This window comes from Sus scrofa, chromosome 4, assembly GCF_000003025.6.
Source record: "Sus scrofa isolate TJ Tabasco breed Duroc chromosome 4, Sscrofa11.1, whole genome shotgun sequence".
Lineage (NCBI taxonomy): Eukaryota > Metazoa > Chordata > Mammalia > Artiodactyla > Suidae > Sus > Sus scrofa.
Window position 1 is genome coordinate 103,610,966 of NC_010446.5, and position 16,511 is coordinate 103,627,476.

Genomic DNA, 16,511 nt, shown 5'->3' on the forward strand with positions numbered 1-16,511 from the left:
GAGACTACTCTTTCGAGAAATGTAGTGGTGAGAGTCACAAAGGTCTGGAAGTTAAAAGGCAGCCCAGTCAAAGGAGGATCTGGTAGAAGAACGTGCATAAAGGACAGATGGAAAATGTAGGAACAGCAAGGTTTTGCGAAGGCAGGAAAGGTCGGAATTAAGAGCAGAAGTCTTGAGAGGTTAACCTTGGAAGAGAAGAAAAGCAGTTAGGAGAGGTATGAGAGGAGAAATGATGAATCCCAGATTTTTTTGGTAAAAAGTGAGGAAATTGCTTTTCTTAAAGTCTGCTTTATATTCCTGCTTTATATACCTGCTGAGTATATAAAGGATTTAATGCTTAAGAAGCTGCGATGAGGAGTTCCCCTCATGGTACAGCGGAAACGAATCTGACTAGGAACCATGAGGTTGTGGGTTCGATCCCTGGCCCTACTCAGTGGGTTAAGGATCCGGCGTTGCCATGAGCTGTGGTGTAGGCTGTAGACATGGCTCAGATCTGGCGTTACTGTGGCTGTGGTGTAGCCTGGCAGCAACAGCTCCGATGGGACCCCTGGCCTGGGAACCTCCATATGCTGCGGGTGTGGCCCTAAAAAGGACAAAAGACCAAAAAAAAAAAAAAAAAAAAAAAAAAAGCAGCAGCAGCTGGGAAGAGAAAGGGTAGAGGTGGTTGGGCATGGCATCATGAGACAGAATTCAAGTCTCAGATGGGCTACCTTGGGCTGGCCACCAAACTTGAGACTTTCCTCACAGAGTTGTTAAGAGAGTAAATGGAATAACACACATGTAAATTATAAAGCACTTCTTAGACAAGAGAAGCTTGTAACATCTACCATGGGAAATATGATAAGAGCATGAATAAGAGATGAAGCAAAGCATCACAAGGCATCGGGGAGTGTTGAGGTGAAGTTCAGAGCAAGGATATATAACAAATCCAAGTCTGCAGTTGCTGCGACTGACTTCATACTGGAGTGGAGAAAGCAGATTCCGAGTCAGTAGGTACAGAGAAGGACAAGAAGCCACAAAAAAATCTAGGTAAGAACTATTTTAAGACCTTTGCCGGCATGCTTCCTTTAGGAAATTACATATAATTTACATATAAAAGTGGCATTTGACTCATTAACATATTTTAGAAATGGCCAAACATTCCAATTTCTGATTTTATAGTTTTCTTTTCATATTTCAGAGTGTTGTTTTAGATTCTACTTTTTTTTGTTTTTAAAAGAGCTTAGGCTCCAGGCACTGTGCCTATAGCATGGAATGGATAATGAAGACATCAGTGAGACAGTTGCCCACTGGGTCCAAATCAAGTCCAAGAGGTGATGAATAAAGCGAGCTGTGAGGTAGATAATCAGGCCTCCTCCAGGGGCTTAAGTGCCGAAGATAATGAGAACAGATGGAGGGTAAGAAGCCAGAGGGTTACCACGTGTGGAACTTGGGAGATAAAAGGCCTACATCCCAGGTAAAATCCCAGATACGGCTAAATCAGCAGACTCCTGAGGACACTTAAAAGAAGGAGACCAAGAAACTGTGAATCGCGAAGGAAAGGGTGCCTGATGGGTTCATTTTCCCCTTAGTTTGTGAGCCCACAAAGGGCTTATCCCTCCTTGACACCTTCCACTACCCCATTGTGACCAGCCACCGGCCCTCCCTGACGGATAAAAACGGGGGGACAAACGTGCCCTGTTTCTCTTACACAAAGCTGTAGAATTCTGAATGAAAAACCACCCCTTAGTCATCCGCACCTCTTGCCCCGGATGGGTGAAAAAACTGCTTCTCCGACTCCAGGGAACGGGGAGTCGGCTCCTGGGCGCTGGCCGGACGAAGGCAACGCTAGACCTCGGTGCAACGGTCTCCCTGAGGGGTCTTCCGAACCAGCCTGGGTCGGAAAACGCCAGGAGCCAGCAAGCCTCTTCTAGAAGCTCTTGTACCCAGCCCGCTAGTCCTGAGGGACTCCAGAGCTAAAATAAGCTGGGAAGCCCAGAGGGGAACTCTCAGGCTGACACCAGCTCGGAGAAGAAACGCCAGTAACCGCACACATCCCAAACCTCGACAACCAGGAAAACACCTCCCCTTTCAACGCCCCGGGCGGAGCCCGGCACCAACTGACAGCGCCACCCACCAATGGGAGGGCCCAAACTGGGATCGTGGGACCAATCCGAGGGCGCGGGGGAGGCGGTCCCGTGGCCCATCAGCGCGGCTTTTTAAGTGCTCCTCTGGCCTCTCTGATCGCCGCAGCCATAGAGAAAGGGACAGTCACCGTAAAACGGTGACGCCGGCTGTACTATGCCGCTCACTCCCAGCCTCAGTCTTTTCTTCTTCCGAGGACTAACCCCGCAGACAGCCCCGCCTCCTGCCTTTAGTTTGATCCCGCCCCTTCCCGGAGGGCACCGGCCAAGATGTGGAATTTCCAAAGCTTACTGGGTGCCGCTGGTGTCACTCTGAAGGGCGGCGGGTCCTGCTGCGGCGAAGGCCGCGCCTCTCCCAAGGTGATTGGACTCGCCCGAGTAGCCCCCGACTGGGATTGGTGTGAGAAAGGGCCGGAGCCATCGGGCACCACCTTGGACCGGAAAGTGGGCAGGCGGTGGCAACCGAAGAGCCGGCAAGACCTCGCAGCACCCTCGTCCTCCATGTGCCTTCCGCGGAGGGCCGGGTTGGGGGAAGGAGCGGGAGGCCCCCCAACCGCATCACGCGAGGGCGGGGACGGCACTTGTCGCGTGTCTGGCGCGGGGCCGGACGGGTGGCAGCGGGAGGGGGGTGATAGTAGAGGGTGTTAGAGATGCAGGGGTTCAGAAGTCTAGCAGGAGACTTAGACCTGGAAGCGCCTCCTCGGAGGATTTAGGGGGTTAGAGGAGGCCGTGGGCGTGTCTGGTATGGGATGCCTTGCAAAGGAGGGGGCCCTGTTGAGTAGTTCTGTGGGCGGTTCCTTTAAGGAATCCTCTAACTTTTTGCCCTTTGATTTGCCAAAGAGAGAGTCCCCATGGTCTCTGTTCAAGTTTTGGAAACTTTCTCTTTGGGTGGGCCTAATCACCTACTACTTCATTATAGAATTGCCCAGGGTCTTTTCTGATACTGAGCACAAACGTGGGGAATATGGCAGAAAACAGGAAGCCGCTGCTGGGCTTCGTGGGCAAACTCCCATGTGGGACCACACCTGGGAACTCAGGCAAGACTCACTGCCCTTTGTGCATGGGGCTTTTCAAGACCCCCAGGCTCTTGCCTTGTTTGCACACAGTTTGCACCACCTGTCTGGAGCAGCTGGAACCCTTCTCAGTAGTGGACATCCGTGGGGGAGACTCTGACACAAGCTCTGAGGGGTCAATATTCCAGGAACTCAAGCCATGCACTCTGCAGCCGCAGATCGGCATCCTCTGTCCGGTATGTGATGCTCAGGTGGACCTGCCCATGGGTGGAGTGAAGGCTTTAACCATAGACCACCTGGCCATGAATGATGTGATGCTGGAGAGTCTGCGTGGGGAAGGCCAGGGCCTGGTGTGTGACCTGTGCAGCGACAGGGAAGTGGAGAAGAGGTGTCAGACCTGCAAAGCCAATCTCTGCCACTTTTGCTGCCAGGCTCATAGGTAAAGATGGGACACCCCACCTGGTGTGGCTTAAGAGCGGAGTGCAAAGAGGTGTCAAGACAGAGAATTCCCTGGGTGAGCAGATGGAAAGGAAAGCTCGAATGCCATGCAAAGTCAGAGAGCAATATAGGATGTGGTTACAGATATTCCAGAACAGCGGTTAACTCCTGCAGCCTTTATATAATACCCATGGTAATAACAGCAGCAGAGGTTTGCAGAGTCCTTTTCAGCTTACAAAGCACATTCAGTTTCCTTGGATCATCAACCATTTGTATAGTGAATAATTGTACTGGGTGCTAAAGAAAGAGAATGAATATAATACCAAAGCCCCTGGCCTTGATTTCATTTGATCCTTGCAATGCATAGAAAAGCAGGCATTGTTTTCACCCCTTATTATTTGAGGAAACTGAAGCTCAGCCATATGTGATTTGTCACAGGTCCCCTAGCTGGTAAGTAGTATATTACAGAACAGAGTTTTAAATCCAGGTCTTCAGACTGCCTCTATGCTTTTTCTACTAATCTCTGCTACCTTCCCACTATAAGATGCTAATTGGTGGGATCCCATCTCAGCCTTTGCCTTGTCCCCTAAAGTTAGGGGAACTTGGCGAGGTGGGCTGGTAGGTGCTTACTGGGGTGCAGATAATGTCTTTTATAGCGTTTGGTGAACTTTGTGAGATGAATCACTTTGTTCCTTCAGACCCTCTTGCGCTATTCCAGAGCGTTACAATGGAAAATGGCCAAGGTTTGGGGATTAGCCTAAAGTAGTTTTTAAGGTCAGCCTTCCATTTGTTCTCTGGCCTCACCAACAGAACAAGTTAGTAGTCTTTGGTCTTTCTATTTTGAACTTGTAATTATGACCACTTTGCTGCCAGCCAAACAGCTGACGCTGTTTTCTCGGCAGCCACTCTTCTGGTGCCAGAGTAGACACGTAAGCATCGAGTTGCCGATGCTCACAGGGGAACTCTGAACAGTCACCGTGGTTTCCGAAGGATTTCCCTGGGTCTGTGGAGGGCTACAGAAAAGAGGAATTAAAAAAGCTTTGATTTTACTGACCACTGATTTGACTCCTAATAATGTCAATGACTCTTGTTGAGGAAGATTCTAGCTTGCTGCTTTGGGTCATGTAGGCACTAGTCAAAGGAAGTGCTTTACCCAAGTCCTCGATGAAGGCTAAGGAACACTTGCTGTGGTGGCCAGCTAGCTGCTTTTTCATTCCCTGAGGCTTATTGCTGTGCCATTTGGCACATTTTTGTTTTGCTGCTACGTCTCCACTGTGCTCTCCCCTCTCGCTTGCTGGAAGAGTAGGCTTCGGCTCTTATCTAAACTTGATGATTAAACCCTTTGGGGAACGTTGCCTTCGAGTTGCATCCTCTTGCAAAGTCCTATGCCGAGCCAGAGAGCCCTAGCTGATTGATTCCTATACAACAGTCCTTTTAGGTAGGTTTTCTGCCCACTGCACAGATAAGAAACTGGAATCTGAGGCGGCCATTTGGTAAGAGGCAGAGCAAGGAGATGAACTCTGTTTTGTTGGACTTCAGGGCCCATGCTCTTAAAAACTGCAGGACTGGGAGTTCCCATTGTGGCTCAGCAGAACCCGACATAGTGTCAGTGGGGATGTGGGTTCAATCCCTGGCCTCGCTCAGTGGGTTAAGGATCCGGTGTTGCTGCAAGCTGCGGTGTAGGTTGCAGATGGCAGCTCAGATCTGGCGTGGCTGTGGCTGTGGTGTAGGCCGGCAACTGCAGCTCCGATTCAACCCTTAGCCTGGGACCTTGCATATGCTGCACGTGCAGCCATGAAAAGCAAAAAAATTAAAAACTGCAGGACTGTTTCCCAACTAGAGTTGTCCCCTAATTTCCCCTTCCTGCCTCTCTTTGCCCCTAGACGGCAGAAGAAGACGACTTACCATACCATGGTGGACCTCAAAGACTTGAAAGGCTACAGCCAGGTTGGGAAACCCATTCTGTGTCCTGCTCACCCTGCGGAGGAGCTGAGGCTGTTCTGTGAGCTCTGCGACCGGCCCGTGTGCCGGGACTGCGTGGTGGGGGAGCACCGGGAGCACCCCTGTGACTTCACCAGCAACGTGATCCACAAGCACGGGGACTCAGTGCGGGAGCTCCTCAAAGGCACCCAGCCCCACGTGCAGGCCCTGGAGGCAGCGCTGGCGCAGATCAAAGGGACCCACAGTGCCCTGAAGGAACGAGTGGAGGCTGTGGCCACCGAAGTCCGGACCTTCTCCGAGGGCTACATCAAGGCCATTGAGGAGCATCGGGACAAGCTGCTGAAGCAGCTGGAAGACATACGGGTCCAGAAGGAAAACTCCCTGCAGCTGCAGAAGGCACAGCTGGAGCAGCTGCTGGCAGACATGCGGACCGGCGTGGAGTTCACCGAGCACCTGCTGAGCAGCGGCTCCGACCTGGAGATCCTCGTCACCAAGGGGGTGGTGGTGGAACGGCTGGCAAAGCTGAACAAAGTGGAATACAGCGCTCATCCCGGCGTCAACGAGAACATCACCTTCTCTCCCAAGGAGAAAGCAGGCCTGTGCCGTGGCTATGCGGTCTATGGGGCCATCAACACCAAAGAGGTCGATCCAGCCAAATGCGTGCTGCAGGGGGAAGGTAGGAAGGCGTTTCCCACTGGCATCGAGAGGGCAGTGGACGGGGACCTGGTGTGAAAACGGCGTGGCCTTTTCAGCCGCAGCCTTCATTCAGCTGGGAGAGTCACTTGGATCCAACGGATGGTGACCCCTCCTTTGCCCTTTCCTTTCTGGTTGGTTCCGGTCAGGATACAGCTAAGATCTCATACGAGGGTGAGGCTTGACCCTTTTCCAGTTGAGAATAGTAGTGCCTGCCAAAGAACTCAAGGATCACACTGTTTCTCTCAGACGACGGGACAGCGACAGTGCCCCTAGGAGATGTAACAGCATAGACCTTGGGGCGGGGCAAGAGCCTGCCCATTCAGAGAGGATGGTGCGGACCAGGCTCTGGAGAGCGTGTCAGAGTGAGGGCGACTGGATTATGGTTGCCTTTCTTCTCTGCCCGTTTTGGTTCATGTAAGCCACATACGGGCATTTAAAAGAACATGGTAGGCTCTTCACTCACTAGGGCGCACACCGATTGCTTTTGAGCTTGGTGTTCTCTTCCGAAAGGAAGCGTGTTATTCAGACATATATTTCCCAGCACAGTCCTGACAGGCAGATTGTATCCTCAAGTCATCCTGACTCCGGCACAGGAAGTGTTAACTGTTTGGAGGTCACAGATCCTTTTGGGGATGACTTCGCCCCAAGAAACACGAGCTTGGGCATACAATTTCAGGGGATTCTTAATCCCTCCGTAAGACCTCATAGTAGTTCACGAGCCCCAGCTAAGAAGCCTGTTTCATCTGATTTTGGGACCAGGGGCTGAAGCCATTCAATATTGTCCCCAACACCTTGGCATATTTGTCCCACAGTATGGTGGTTCCCAACATGAAGCGTCCAAACTGGTCAAATGTACCCCTTCCTCTTCCAGCAGGATCTGCAGCTCAGAGAGGGTAGTTTTGGGGTCATCAGCCTCTCATGGTCTCTAGAAGTTTTTTGGTCTGACTACATATGTCAAGCCTAAGTGTTTTCACAGCTTCTTCCTTAAGGCAGAAATTAAGGTCCAGGATCCTCTGTGATCCAAAAGCCGCTGCTGGCTCAGAGAACCAGGCTCACCAGGGGGGACTCCTGTGCTCGGGGAGACAGGTGGGGAGGGAAAAGAAGGGGAGGACACAGGAGGGACAACCTTTAGTCCTAAGGAGAAAAGGCAAGATGCTCTCTGATCTGGGGACCCAGCCAGTGCGGTTGGCCTTGGAGGTGAGGACTGGGTGTTTATCTTCCGCAGATCTCCACAGAGCCCGGGAGAAACAGACAGCCTCTTTCACCCTGCTTTGTAAGGATGCAGCCGGAGAGAACATGGGCAGGGGAGGAGACAACATCCAAGTGGCAGTAGTCCCTAAAGATAAGAAGAACAGGTTTGTATTATACAGTCAGGCGTCATGGGTGATGAGCGGTGATGGGGCTGGAAACTTGAGGTCCTTTGCAGTAGTGGAGCCGTCACTGCAGTGGTTACAGCCTGCCTCCCCACGAGGCTCTGAAAGCCATAGGACCCAGTGGACCAAATGTGTTTTCTTTTTTTTTTTTTTTGTCTTTTTTGCCATTTCTTGGGCCGCTCTCGCGGCATATGGGAGGTTCCCAGGCTAGGGGTCCAATCGGAGCTATAGCCACCGGCCTACGCCAGAGCCATGGCAACACGGGATCTGAGCCACATCTGCGGCCTACACCACAGCTCACAGCAACGCCGGATCGTTAACCCACTGAGCAAGGCCAGGGATCGAACCCGCAATCTCATGGTTCCTAGTCGGATTCGTTAACCACTGCGCCATGACGGGAACTCCCCAAATGTGTTTTCTTGTATGGGTTTTATGCTAGTATTCAATTCTCTCCCAAAGGTCCGATCTGCCCTGTAGACTGCCTTCATCCCAAGCTTTGAATAGACTGAAAAATAGTCTATGTTAGATTGAATGGTGTCCTTCTCCAAATTCAGCCCCACTTTCGCCACTAAATTGTGCAAGGAGCAAAGGTTTATGTCTCTGGAATTAGAGGCGGGAGGAGGAAGGACAGAGAACAGGCGGGTACATAGAAGCCAGCTGGAGAGAACGTAGTAATGTTTTCAAGGAATTCATCCGAACCTCAGATTCCATCAGCATTTATGTTGCTTACCTTCTGTAGTAAAATTAGTTTCTGAAACAAGAAGACACATCCCGCTTGGGAAACGTTTAAAATTAGCGTTGGATTTATGACGTAGAGTTTACAGCCTAAAAGCAGGCTTCTGAGTAGTTTTTTTAAACTCCTCTCCACTTAGTCCAGTTAAAACAATGGTCCACGACAACAAGGATGGGACATACTGCATTTCCTACACCCCCAAGGAACCTGGTGTCTACACGGTGTTGGTCTGTATCAAGGAGCAGCATGTGCAGGTAAGTGAGACCTGCCTGTGACTCCCTGACCCTTTACCCTGGCCCCTGGGTTCTGTCCCCTTAGGATGTGGAGACTTTTCTCACAGGGTCAGCTGTAGAGAGGACGTGAACAGGAGTCTCTTCTTCTTACTGCTCCTCCCGTTAGAAATGGCTCAGATTTAGGAGTTCCCGCTGTGGCGCAGCGGAAACGAATCTGACTAGTAACCATGAGGTTGCAGGTTCAATCCCTGGCCTCACTCAGCGGGTTAAGGATCCAGCGTTGCCGTGAGCTATAGTGTAGGTCGCAGACGTGGCTCAGATCCCAAGTTGCTGTGGCTGTGGTGTAGGCCAGCAGCTGTAGCTCCAATTTAACCCCTAGCCTGGGAACTTCCATATGCTGTGGGTAGGGCCCAAAAAAAGAGCAAAAGAAATGGCCCAGATTTGGCAGCTCTTACTCCTCCTAGCAGATGCCAGTGACCATGACTCTCTAGCCCTACTTCATCTCCTGGCAGTTAGGCTTGTATTTTATCATTCTCCCAGTTGATGTGTTGGAATTCTTCATTTGGGAAAGATGCCTTGATCACAGGGGTCAGTCTACCAGCAGACAAGTGTACACACATTGAAGAAATAGGATCTCGCTCAGGAACTTCTGGCTTTGTTGAGACTCTTGACCAGACATGGACTTACTGGAAACAGCATTGGGAGTTGTGCCCTGTCCTCAACCATCTGCCCATGCAATTCCCTACCTTGTCGTATAGATATATATATGCTTATCTGTTACCATGGTTACCATGCCACCTCCACAGACAAATGTAACTCCAGTTTAAAAATTACGAATTTCTAAAAATTGGCTAATCCCCAATGTGCAGAAGAGTCTCTGCTGACACTTGAGCTGTCAGGGGTCTCTCCCAACCAGAAATCAACACCGTCAGGGACAATGACACACCATAGGGCATTCTGGCTTGTGGCTGTGCACTAGGAAGACTTATATTCAGTGGCCACTTGCTGCTTGTTACAGGATGCCAGAAGGGGGTGATATTTTTGTACACACGATTTCACTTTTCCCCCAAACCACTCAGACATAAGGATCATTCAGCACAGTACCTGGAGAGCAAAATCAGAATTTGAACCCATTTCTTTGAACTCCAAGTTGTTTTTAAAATAGATTTTAAACTCTTTAAAGGAAGGGAGATTTAACATTTGAAAGGCTCCTAAGGTGCCAGCCTCTCTCCTCGGTGCTTTTGCAGACTGTGTGGTTCTCACCTAGGCAGACTCACAGCAACACTTATTAACTATTTACTGTTTAACATGCGGTAGAACTTGGAGCAGGGCAGTTACCCTTGAAGGGAAGGAGGCAGGTAGGAGAGTTTCTAATCTGAAATTACGATTCACCACATGCTCTTAACCTTCCTCCATGCCCTCCGTCCTCGCTGACCCAGAATGAGCAGATGGAGAAACAGTTACGTCCAGGATGGAGGGGGTGGGAGGAGGAACTGGCTCAGTATGCATGAGAGGAGAGGCTGTGTGCTGAGAAACTGAAGGACCCCAGATGTCCCAGCCCTGTGGCAACATGCTCTACAACCATCCGAGATTGCTCGGGAAGGGAGGAGACGGAGACCCGAGCCCGTGATGGGAAAGCACAGTTGGGTTACAGGTGTGAAGTGGTCCACGTGCTTGGGGGTTCGGGGGCGGGGGGCAGCATGGATGCCTTGACTCTTCCTCTCACTGCATTTGCATCTGGCCCTGCCCAGCTGAGCACCCAGCTCATGACTGTCCCCCAGTCACCGCTGCCCTCCTGCTGTCCCAGGCCCTCCAGGACAGGCCGTGTGACGTACACTCTATTTAGTACGTGTGATGCTCAGCACAGCCCTGTCGACTCAGAAGGTGCTGTTTTTTGCTCTCGGTTTGAACACTGAAGGGCTCACCATTCACTGTGACTGTGAGGAAAAGGCACCGGCCACACCCAGGCGTGTTTCACTGCTGCACCTTTTGCTCCAGCGGAGGCCAGAAGACTGTTCGCTGTGCGTGTGGAGGCACCATGCCAGGTACGGAGAGGCAGTCACCCCTGAGAACCCCCCCGCTCCCGCTCTGCACCTGCCCCCCTGCGGGGGGAATCAGCTGCCACACAGCCACCAGGCTCCGGGCTTTCAGACTTAGGCTCTGTTTCTAGGAGTGGAGTCTATTCATATAAATACACCACGGTTCTAAAGGTTTCTTTTAGAGCTTTTCTGTTCTGCAAGTTGAAATAGCAAACTGAAAAGTTCTGAGTTGGTTGAGTTTTGATACAGGTCCCCAACCCTAGGAGCCCTGTGCTGCTCCTGGGATGTTCGATTCCAGTCTGCACCTTTTCCAGAGGCTGAGCAGTGCTAAAAGCATAAACCCATCCTGGTCCTTTTAAAACCTTAAACAAATTCCAAATAAGGCAGGATTGGGAGAACAGATGACTAAATCAGCTGAACCAGGGCTGCTCTCTTGCGGGGAGAAAGGCTAGCCAAGAAGGTAAGCTCAGGCAAGAGATTTCTTTTTTTTTTTTTTTTTTTTTTTTTAAGTATTCTGTCATGTCCTTACTCTAATGGTGGGGTTTTTTTTGCAAACCTGCATATACACACTGCAGGATTTGTTTCGTTTATTCTTCCCACCACTCTTTTATTTGGATTATGTTACAGTTAAAATCCAGGCTGGTTCTTCTCCTCAAGTTACCAGTGTTAAAATAACACTGTTCTGAGAACTTCAGCGAACCTTAATCGATTTGCTCTCATCCGTCGCGAGAGTCCTCCGGACTGCGAGGCATCCGCTGGCTTGTTCCTCTCACTGCGTTTTTATTAGACGTTTTCACGTCCATGCGTCTGAATGTCACCAGGAGCTTTGATTTCCGGGGTAACTGCTGGGCTTCCCTCTAACGGTGGTTTCTCCCTCTCCTCTTGGTGCCATGCAGGTGGGTACCTAGGCTGTGGTCACGGACACAAAGGCCACCCAGGGCGTCCCCACTGGTCGTGCTGTGGGAAGTTGACTGAGAAGTCGGAGTGCACGTGGGCAGGTGGCCAGAGCGCACCAAGGGGTCTGCTGAGGACAGTGGCACTCTGATGGCTCCCTGGGTGCGTGGTCATGGCTCCGGCCAGCACAACTTCAGACTCCCGGAGGACCCCAGACCTACGTTCTGAAGAAACAGACAGAATTAAAAGCAAAGTGCCTTACGTTATACCCGAGTCCAAGGACGTTTTGTTTTACTCCCTGCTTGTATGTGCAGGTGGTTGAGCACCAGAGACCAGACCACGTCTCTCTTCTTGGCCAAAGGTTTTTTTTGGGGGGGGGGGCAGGCAGTCAGCGGTCTGGTTAAAGTTAACACCGATGGTGCCCCTCATCGGGTCCTTTTAAAAAATACACACGGAAGTCCGGTAAGATCGCAGCTGTACCAAACAGCTAAAAGAGATTTTAGAATCCTACAGTGTGTATCTTAAAAATCTGATCTGTTCATCTTTAAGATCAGATGGATCTTGGAAACTAGCCGTTTTTAAAGCTGGCTTTCTAGGCGCATAATGTATGCACTACGGTTTTAAAACAGTGTGCGTGTGTTTTTGTATGACGGAGCCCGTTCATCGGAAGTCTAAATTGCCTAGAAATAACGTACCATGTTGACTAGCAGAGTGGTATTAGAGGTGATCTCAGTGTTAAGTAGGAAAATCTAGTTCAATAAACTCTGTATCACCCCTCAAGAAAGTGTCCTTTCTGTACTATTATTTTGTTTTATACAGGCATGGGGGTAGCCAGATCCTTAACCACTAGGCTACTGGGGAGCTCTTGGTCCCTTACTTTTTGATATATAGCTTTTAAATTCCTCCCTGAGCTACATTATTTCGATCTCTCCCTTGGAGAATAAAAGCCTCCTTTCCATCTATGCACTTGTCGCTGGCCCACTTTAAATGAACCATAATGGGATATTGCTATTTAGGTGGCGGTCCCCCACTTCCCATCTGCGCCATGTTCATCCCGTACCCGCAGAGCCTAGACGGTCACTCTTTGGTCAAGGGCAGACACGTGGTCGGTAAATACAGGGGAATACTGTTGAAAGAGGACCTCATGCTTTTCTTGCAGGTATATATAGTCTTGCCAGGGGATCCCGATCCCCGTGTCCTCCTCACATCCCACAGCCCTGCTCATCTTTGAGAGCATCATGTGCACTTTTGTCCGTACACCTAGGACACTAACTAGAAGGACTGAGTCCTAGAGCACATGCTTGCTTAACTGAAGAGAATTCTTGGGAGAGGAAGTACATAGCACCGGTGCCCCAGCCCTGCCAGAGGCTTCGCTGGATATAGTTTGTGTTCTCCTGGGATTCTTGATTTCTTACGGAGCAAAAACTCAGCACGTATTAAATATAATTACTGAAATCTGCATTGTAAGATCCATTAAGAAAGGATTCCTCTGAGTGGTGAACTGAATCAGGCAAAGGACGTGAAACAGACGAGACACACTGTCAGGTCATCATAGAATGAATACATCTCCTTAAGATGGACAGAAGTGGAGTTCCCGTCGTGGCGCAGTGGTTAACGAATCCGACTAGGAACCATGAGGTTGCGGGTTCGGTCCCTGCCCTTGCTCAGTGGGTTAATGATCCGGCGTTGCCGTGAGCTGTGGTGTAGGTTGCAGACGCGGCTCGGATCCTGCGTTGCTGTGCCTCTGGCGTAGGCCAGTGGCTACAGCTCCGATTCAACCCCTAGCCTGGGAACCTCCATATGCCGCCGGAGTGGCCCAAGAAATAGCAACAACAACAACAAAAGACAAAAAGACAAAAGACAAAAAAAAGATGGACAGAAGTGAGCTACACCAAAGCTGTAAATACTAAGCTGTCCACTATGTTCTCACCCTTTTCTGGAACGATGCTCGGTCAGCCCTTTCTCTGACCAAAATCGGATCCTCCCAGGAGACACTAATGACCCTGTAACCCCCTCAAATTGTTATCTGCTCTTCTTCACTTCTTATAATCACTGGGGTCCAGCGGTCCTTTAGCTCATCACTGCTGCTTTAGCATGAGTGGCTCTCAACAGGAGTGAATGTGCTCTCCAAGACATTTAGTCAAGTCTCGGAGACATTTATCCTGCCACAGTCAGGGGCAGGGTACCAGTAGCATCTCTCAGTCAGGAATACTGCTTATGCTCCGTTCAGGACAGCTTCCCACAGTGAAGAATTACTCAAAGTGTTCATAGTGCGCTGCTGAGAAATCCTGTTCTGGACCATTCCATTCCTCCAGCCTTGGAGTTCTCTTGTGGTGCAGTGAGTTAAGGATCCAGCATTGTCACTGCAGCGGCTTGGGTCACTGCTGGGATATGGGTTTGATTCCTGGCCCAGGAACTTCCAGGTGCCTTGGGCATGGCCAAAAAAAAAAAGTCCAGCCTTGAAGCTCATGCCTTTATACTACCATTTACCCCTACATGGCTCAGCTATTCACAGAGCCCCAAATCACTCCCTCTTATTCCTTGAAGATTTTATTTATTTTTTGCTTTTTAGAGCTATACCTGTGGCATATGGAAGTTCCCGGCTAGGGATCAAATCAGAGCTACAGCTGCCAGCCACAGCCACAGCCACACCAGACGCAAGCTGCATCTGCAACCTACACCACAGCTCAGAGTAATGCCGGATCCTTAACCCACTGAGAGAGGCCAGGGGTAGAAGCACATCCTCATGGATACTAGTCGGATTGGTTTCTGCTGTGCCACAACAGGAACTCCCTATTCCTTGAAGATTTTAGCACCAAACTTGCTGCTATTCCTACACCATTCCTCATCAATCTTAGAATCTGTCAATATCCGCACAGATGTCTGAATTCCGTCACCAACTCTGAGTTCCTAACTCAGCCATACAATCAGTCACACCCTAGATCTTGATTCTCAATTTCAAGCATCCTGCAACCACAGCCGCCCATCTTCCCGGCTCACGCACTATAACCTGACTACGAATTCTTCTACCTCCCTAGAATCCCCAGTGCAGTGGTTCTAGCACTTTCCCACCAGGCCCTTCCCCCGCCTCATGGCCTCTCCTTCACCCTTACTCAGCTTAGGCTCTATGGACCATCATCACACTCTTGCATGGAGCCTCCCTCTGTCCTTTTTTGCCTGGCAGAACCCAAGGTTAGATCCCGATCTCCATCTAACCAAACTGAATGATTCTGGAGGAAACCACAAACATAGGATGACCAGTCTCACTTTAAATCCAGGACCGCTCATTTCAATGGGCTCTTAGCTTTGCCCAGTAGGCTGTCAGCATCTTCCACTCCTAGACAATTATTTCACACTTCCTTCTCCTCAAACTCTAATTTGTACCTCACTTCCCTCTCTGCTTATGACCTTGCTTCCTATTTCAGCCAGAAAACAAAAGAATTCAGAAGAGAATTTCTGGACGCTCCCACCGCATCTACAAATCTACCTACATGCCTAGCAAAAGCAAACTTCTCTATGAGGTCTCATTCCTTCTCTACAACCCAGGAACACTGCTGCAAGGGTTTTCCCCCTCCTGGACTGCTCATTTCAGAAAACAAACATGCTATAATATTCCCCATCTTAAAAAACAAATTTCCCTTGATTTTTCTATCAGTTAGCTAGGGCTGCCATAGAGAATACCATAGACTGGGCAGCTTAAACAACCGAAATTTGTTTTCTCACAGTTCTTGGGGCTGGAAGTCCAAGATCAAGGTGCAGCAGGTGGGTTTCTGCAGACGTCTCTCTCCTTGGCTTGCAGATGGTCACCTGCCCCTGTCCTCGCATGGCGTTTTCTCTGCATGTTCATCTCTGGCGTCTCTCCCTCTTATGAGGATACCGATCCTGCTGAATTAGGGCTTCCCTCACATGATCTCATTTAACAGTAATTATCTCCTTTAAGGTTCTGTCTCCAGTTAAAGCCCATTAGGGCTCAGGGCTTCCGTCTCTGAACGTGGGGAGAACACAGTTCAGTCCCTCACAATGTGTGCATCTCCCTCTGAGAGCTGTTCCATTATTCTACTTCCCTTTAAAAAGACCTCAAAAAATAACTGTTGCTCGTTATCTCTACGTCCCCTCCTTGAATTCCCGCTTGGATCTAATCCAGGCTTCGATCTTTACTGCTCCACCAAAGCAGCTCTTGTCAAGGTCACTGGTAATAGCCACGTTAATGGAATCCAGTGGTCACTTCCTGCTCTTCATCCTTTTTGACCCATCGACAGACAGCATGATCAAAGATGATCACCTTCCCTTCCAAAAAACAATGTCTCCACTTGGTCTGTGTGGCTTCACTCTTCTTAATCACCCATCTCACTGACGCTCCTTCTCCGTCTCCCTTGGTAGCTCCTCCTCATCTTTCCAGTCTCAACATGCTTAAGAGCGCCAAAGATCAGTTCTTGTGTTTTTATCTTGCCCTCCCTTCCTAGGTGATCTTATTTGCTCACGAGTTTAAGTAACTTTTCTACACTATGGCTCCCAAATTTGTCTCCAGCTCCAAACTCCCTATGATTATACCCAACAGTTTACTTAACATCTCTACTTGGATGTATCATAAGCACTTCATCTTTAATATGTTCACCACAGGGAGTTCCTGTCGTGACTCAGCAGTTAACAAATCCGACTAGGAACCATGAGGTTGCAGGTTCAATCCCTGGCCTCACTCTGTGGGTTAAGGATCCGGTAAGCTGTGGTGTGGGTCGCAGACATGGCTTGGATCCTGCATTGCTGTGGCTGTGGTGTAGGCGGGCAGCTACAGCTCCGATTGGACCCCTAGCCTGGGAACCTCCATATGCCATGGGTGTGGCCTTAGAAAAGGCAAAAAGACACACACACACACACACACAAAAATTATAAAACAAAATGTTTAAAATTGAACTCCCCATTTCCAATTCTCACTGCCCACCAGAACCGAAGTGTTTCTTCTGCAGCCTTCACCATCTCTTAAAATCCATTCTAACTCATTCTTATTGGTGGAGCCAGTAGCTTTGGAAA

At 49.8% G+C, this 16,511-nt stretch overlaps 1 protein-coding gene across 3 annotated transcripts; it reads left to right on the forward strand.

The window, feature by feature from the left end:
* TRIM45 (tripartite motif containing 45) lies at positions 2,217-12,263 on the forward strand. Of its 3 annotated transcripts, XR_002343468.1 has the most exons (7): positions 2,553-3,575; positions 5,458-6,191; positions 7,437-7,566; positions 8,457-8,571; positions 9,990-10,204; positions 10,469-10,595; positions 11,486-12,263. XR_002343468.1 is itself a non-coding variant. In XM_001929343.5 (6 exons), exons 1-6 carry the CDS (start codon positions 3,088-3,090, stop codon positions 11,632-11,634), a joined length of 1,743 nt encoding a protein of 580 aa, XP_001929378.1. In that variant the 5' UTR covers positions 2,217-3,087; the 3' UTR covers positions 11,635-12,263. The 3 variants fall into 3 exon arrangements, 1 of the variants encoding a protein (XP_001929378.1); XM_001929343.5 differs by lacking the exon at positions 9,990-10,204 and having other exon boundaries at positions 2,217-3,575; XR_002343469.1 differs by lacking the exon at positions 9,990-10,204 and having other exon boundaries at positions 2,436-3,575; positions 10,358-10,595.

Coding starts and splice junctions, on each gene's coding strand:
- TRIM45 (XM_001929343.5), top strand. CDS start 3,088: ATGGCAGAAAACAGGAAGCCGCTGCTGGGCTTCGTGGGCAAACTCCCA. Junction 3,576..5,457: donor TTTTGCTGCCAGGCTCATAG/GTAAAGATGGGA, acceptor CTTTGCCCCTAG/ACGGCAGAAGAAGACGACTT. Junction 7,567..8,456: donor CCTAAAGATAAGAAGAACAG/GTTTGTATTATA, acceptor CTCTCCACTTAG/TCCAGTTAAAACAATGGTCC.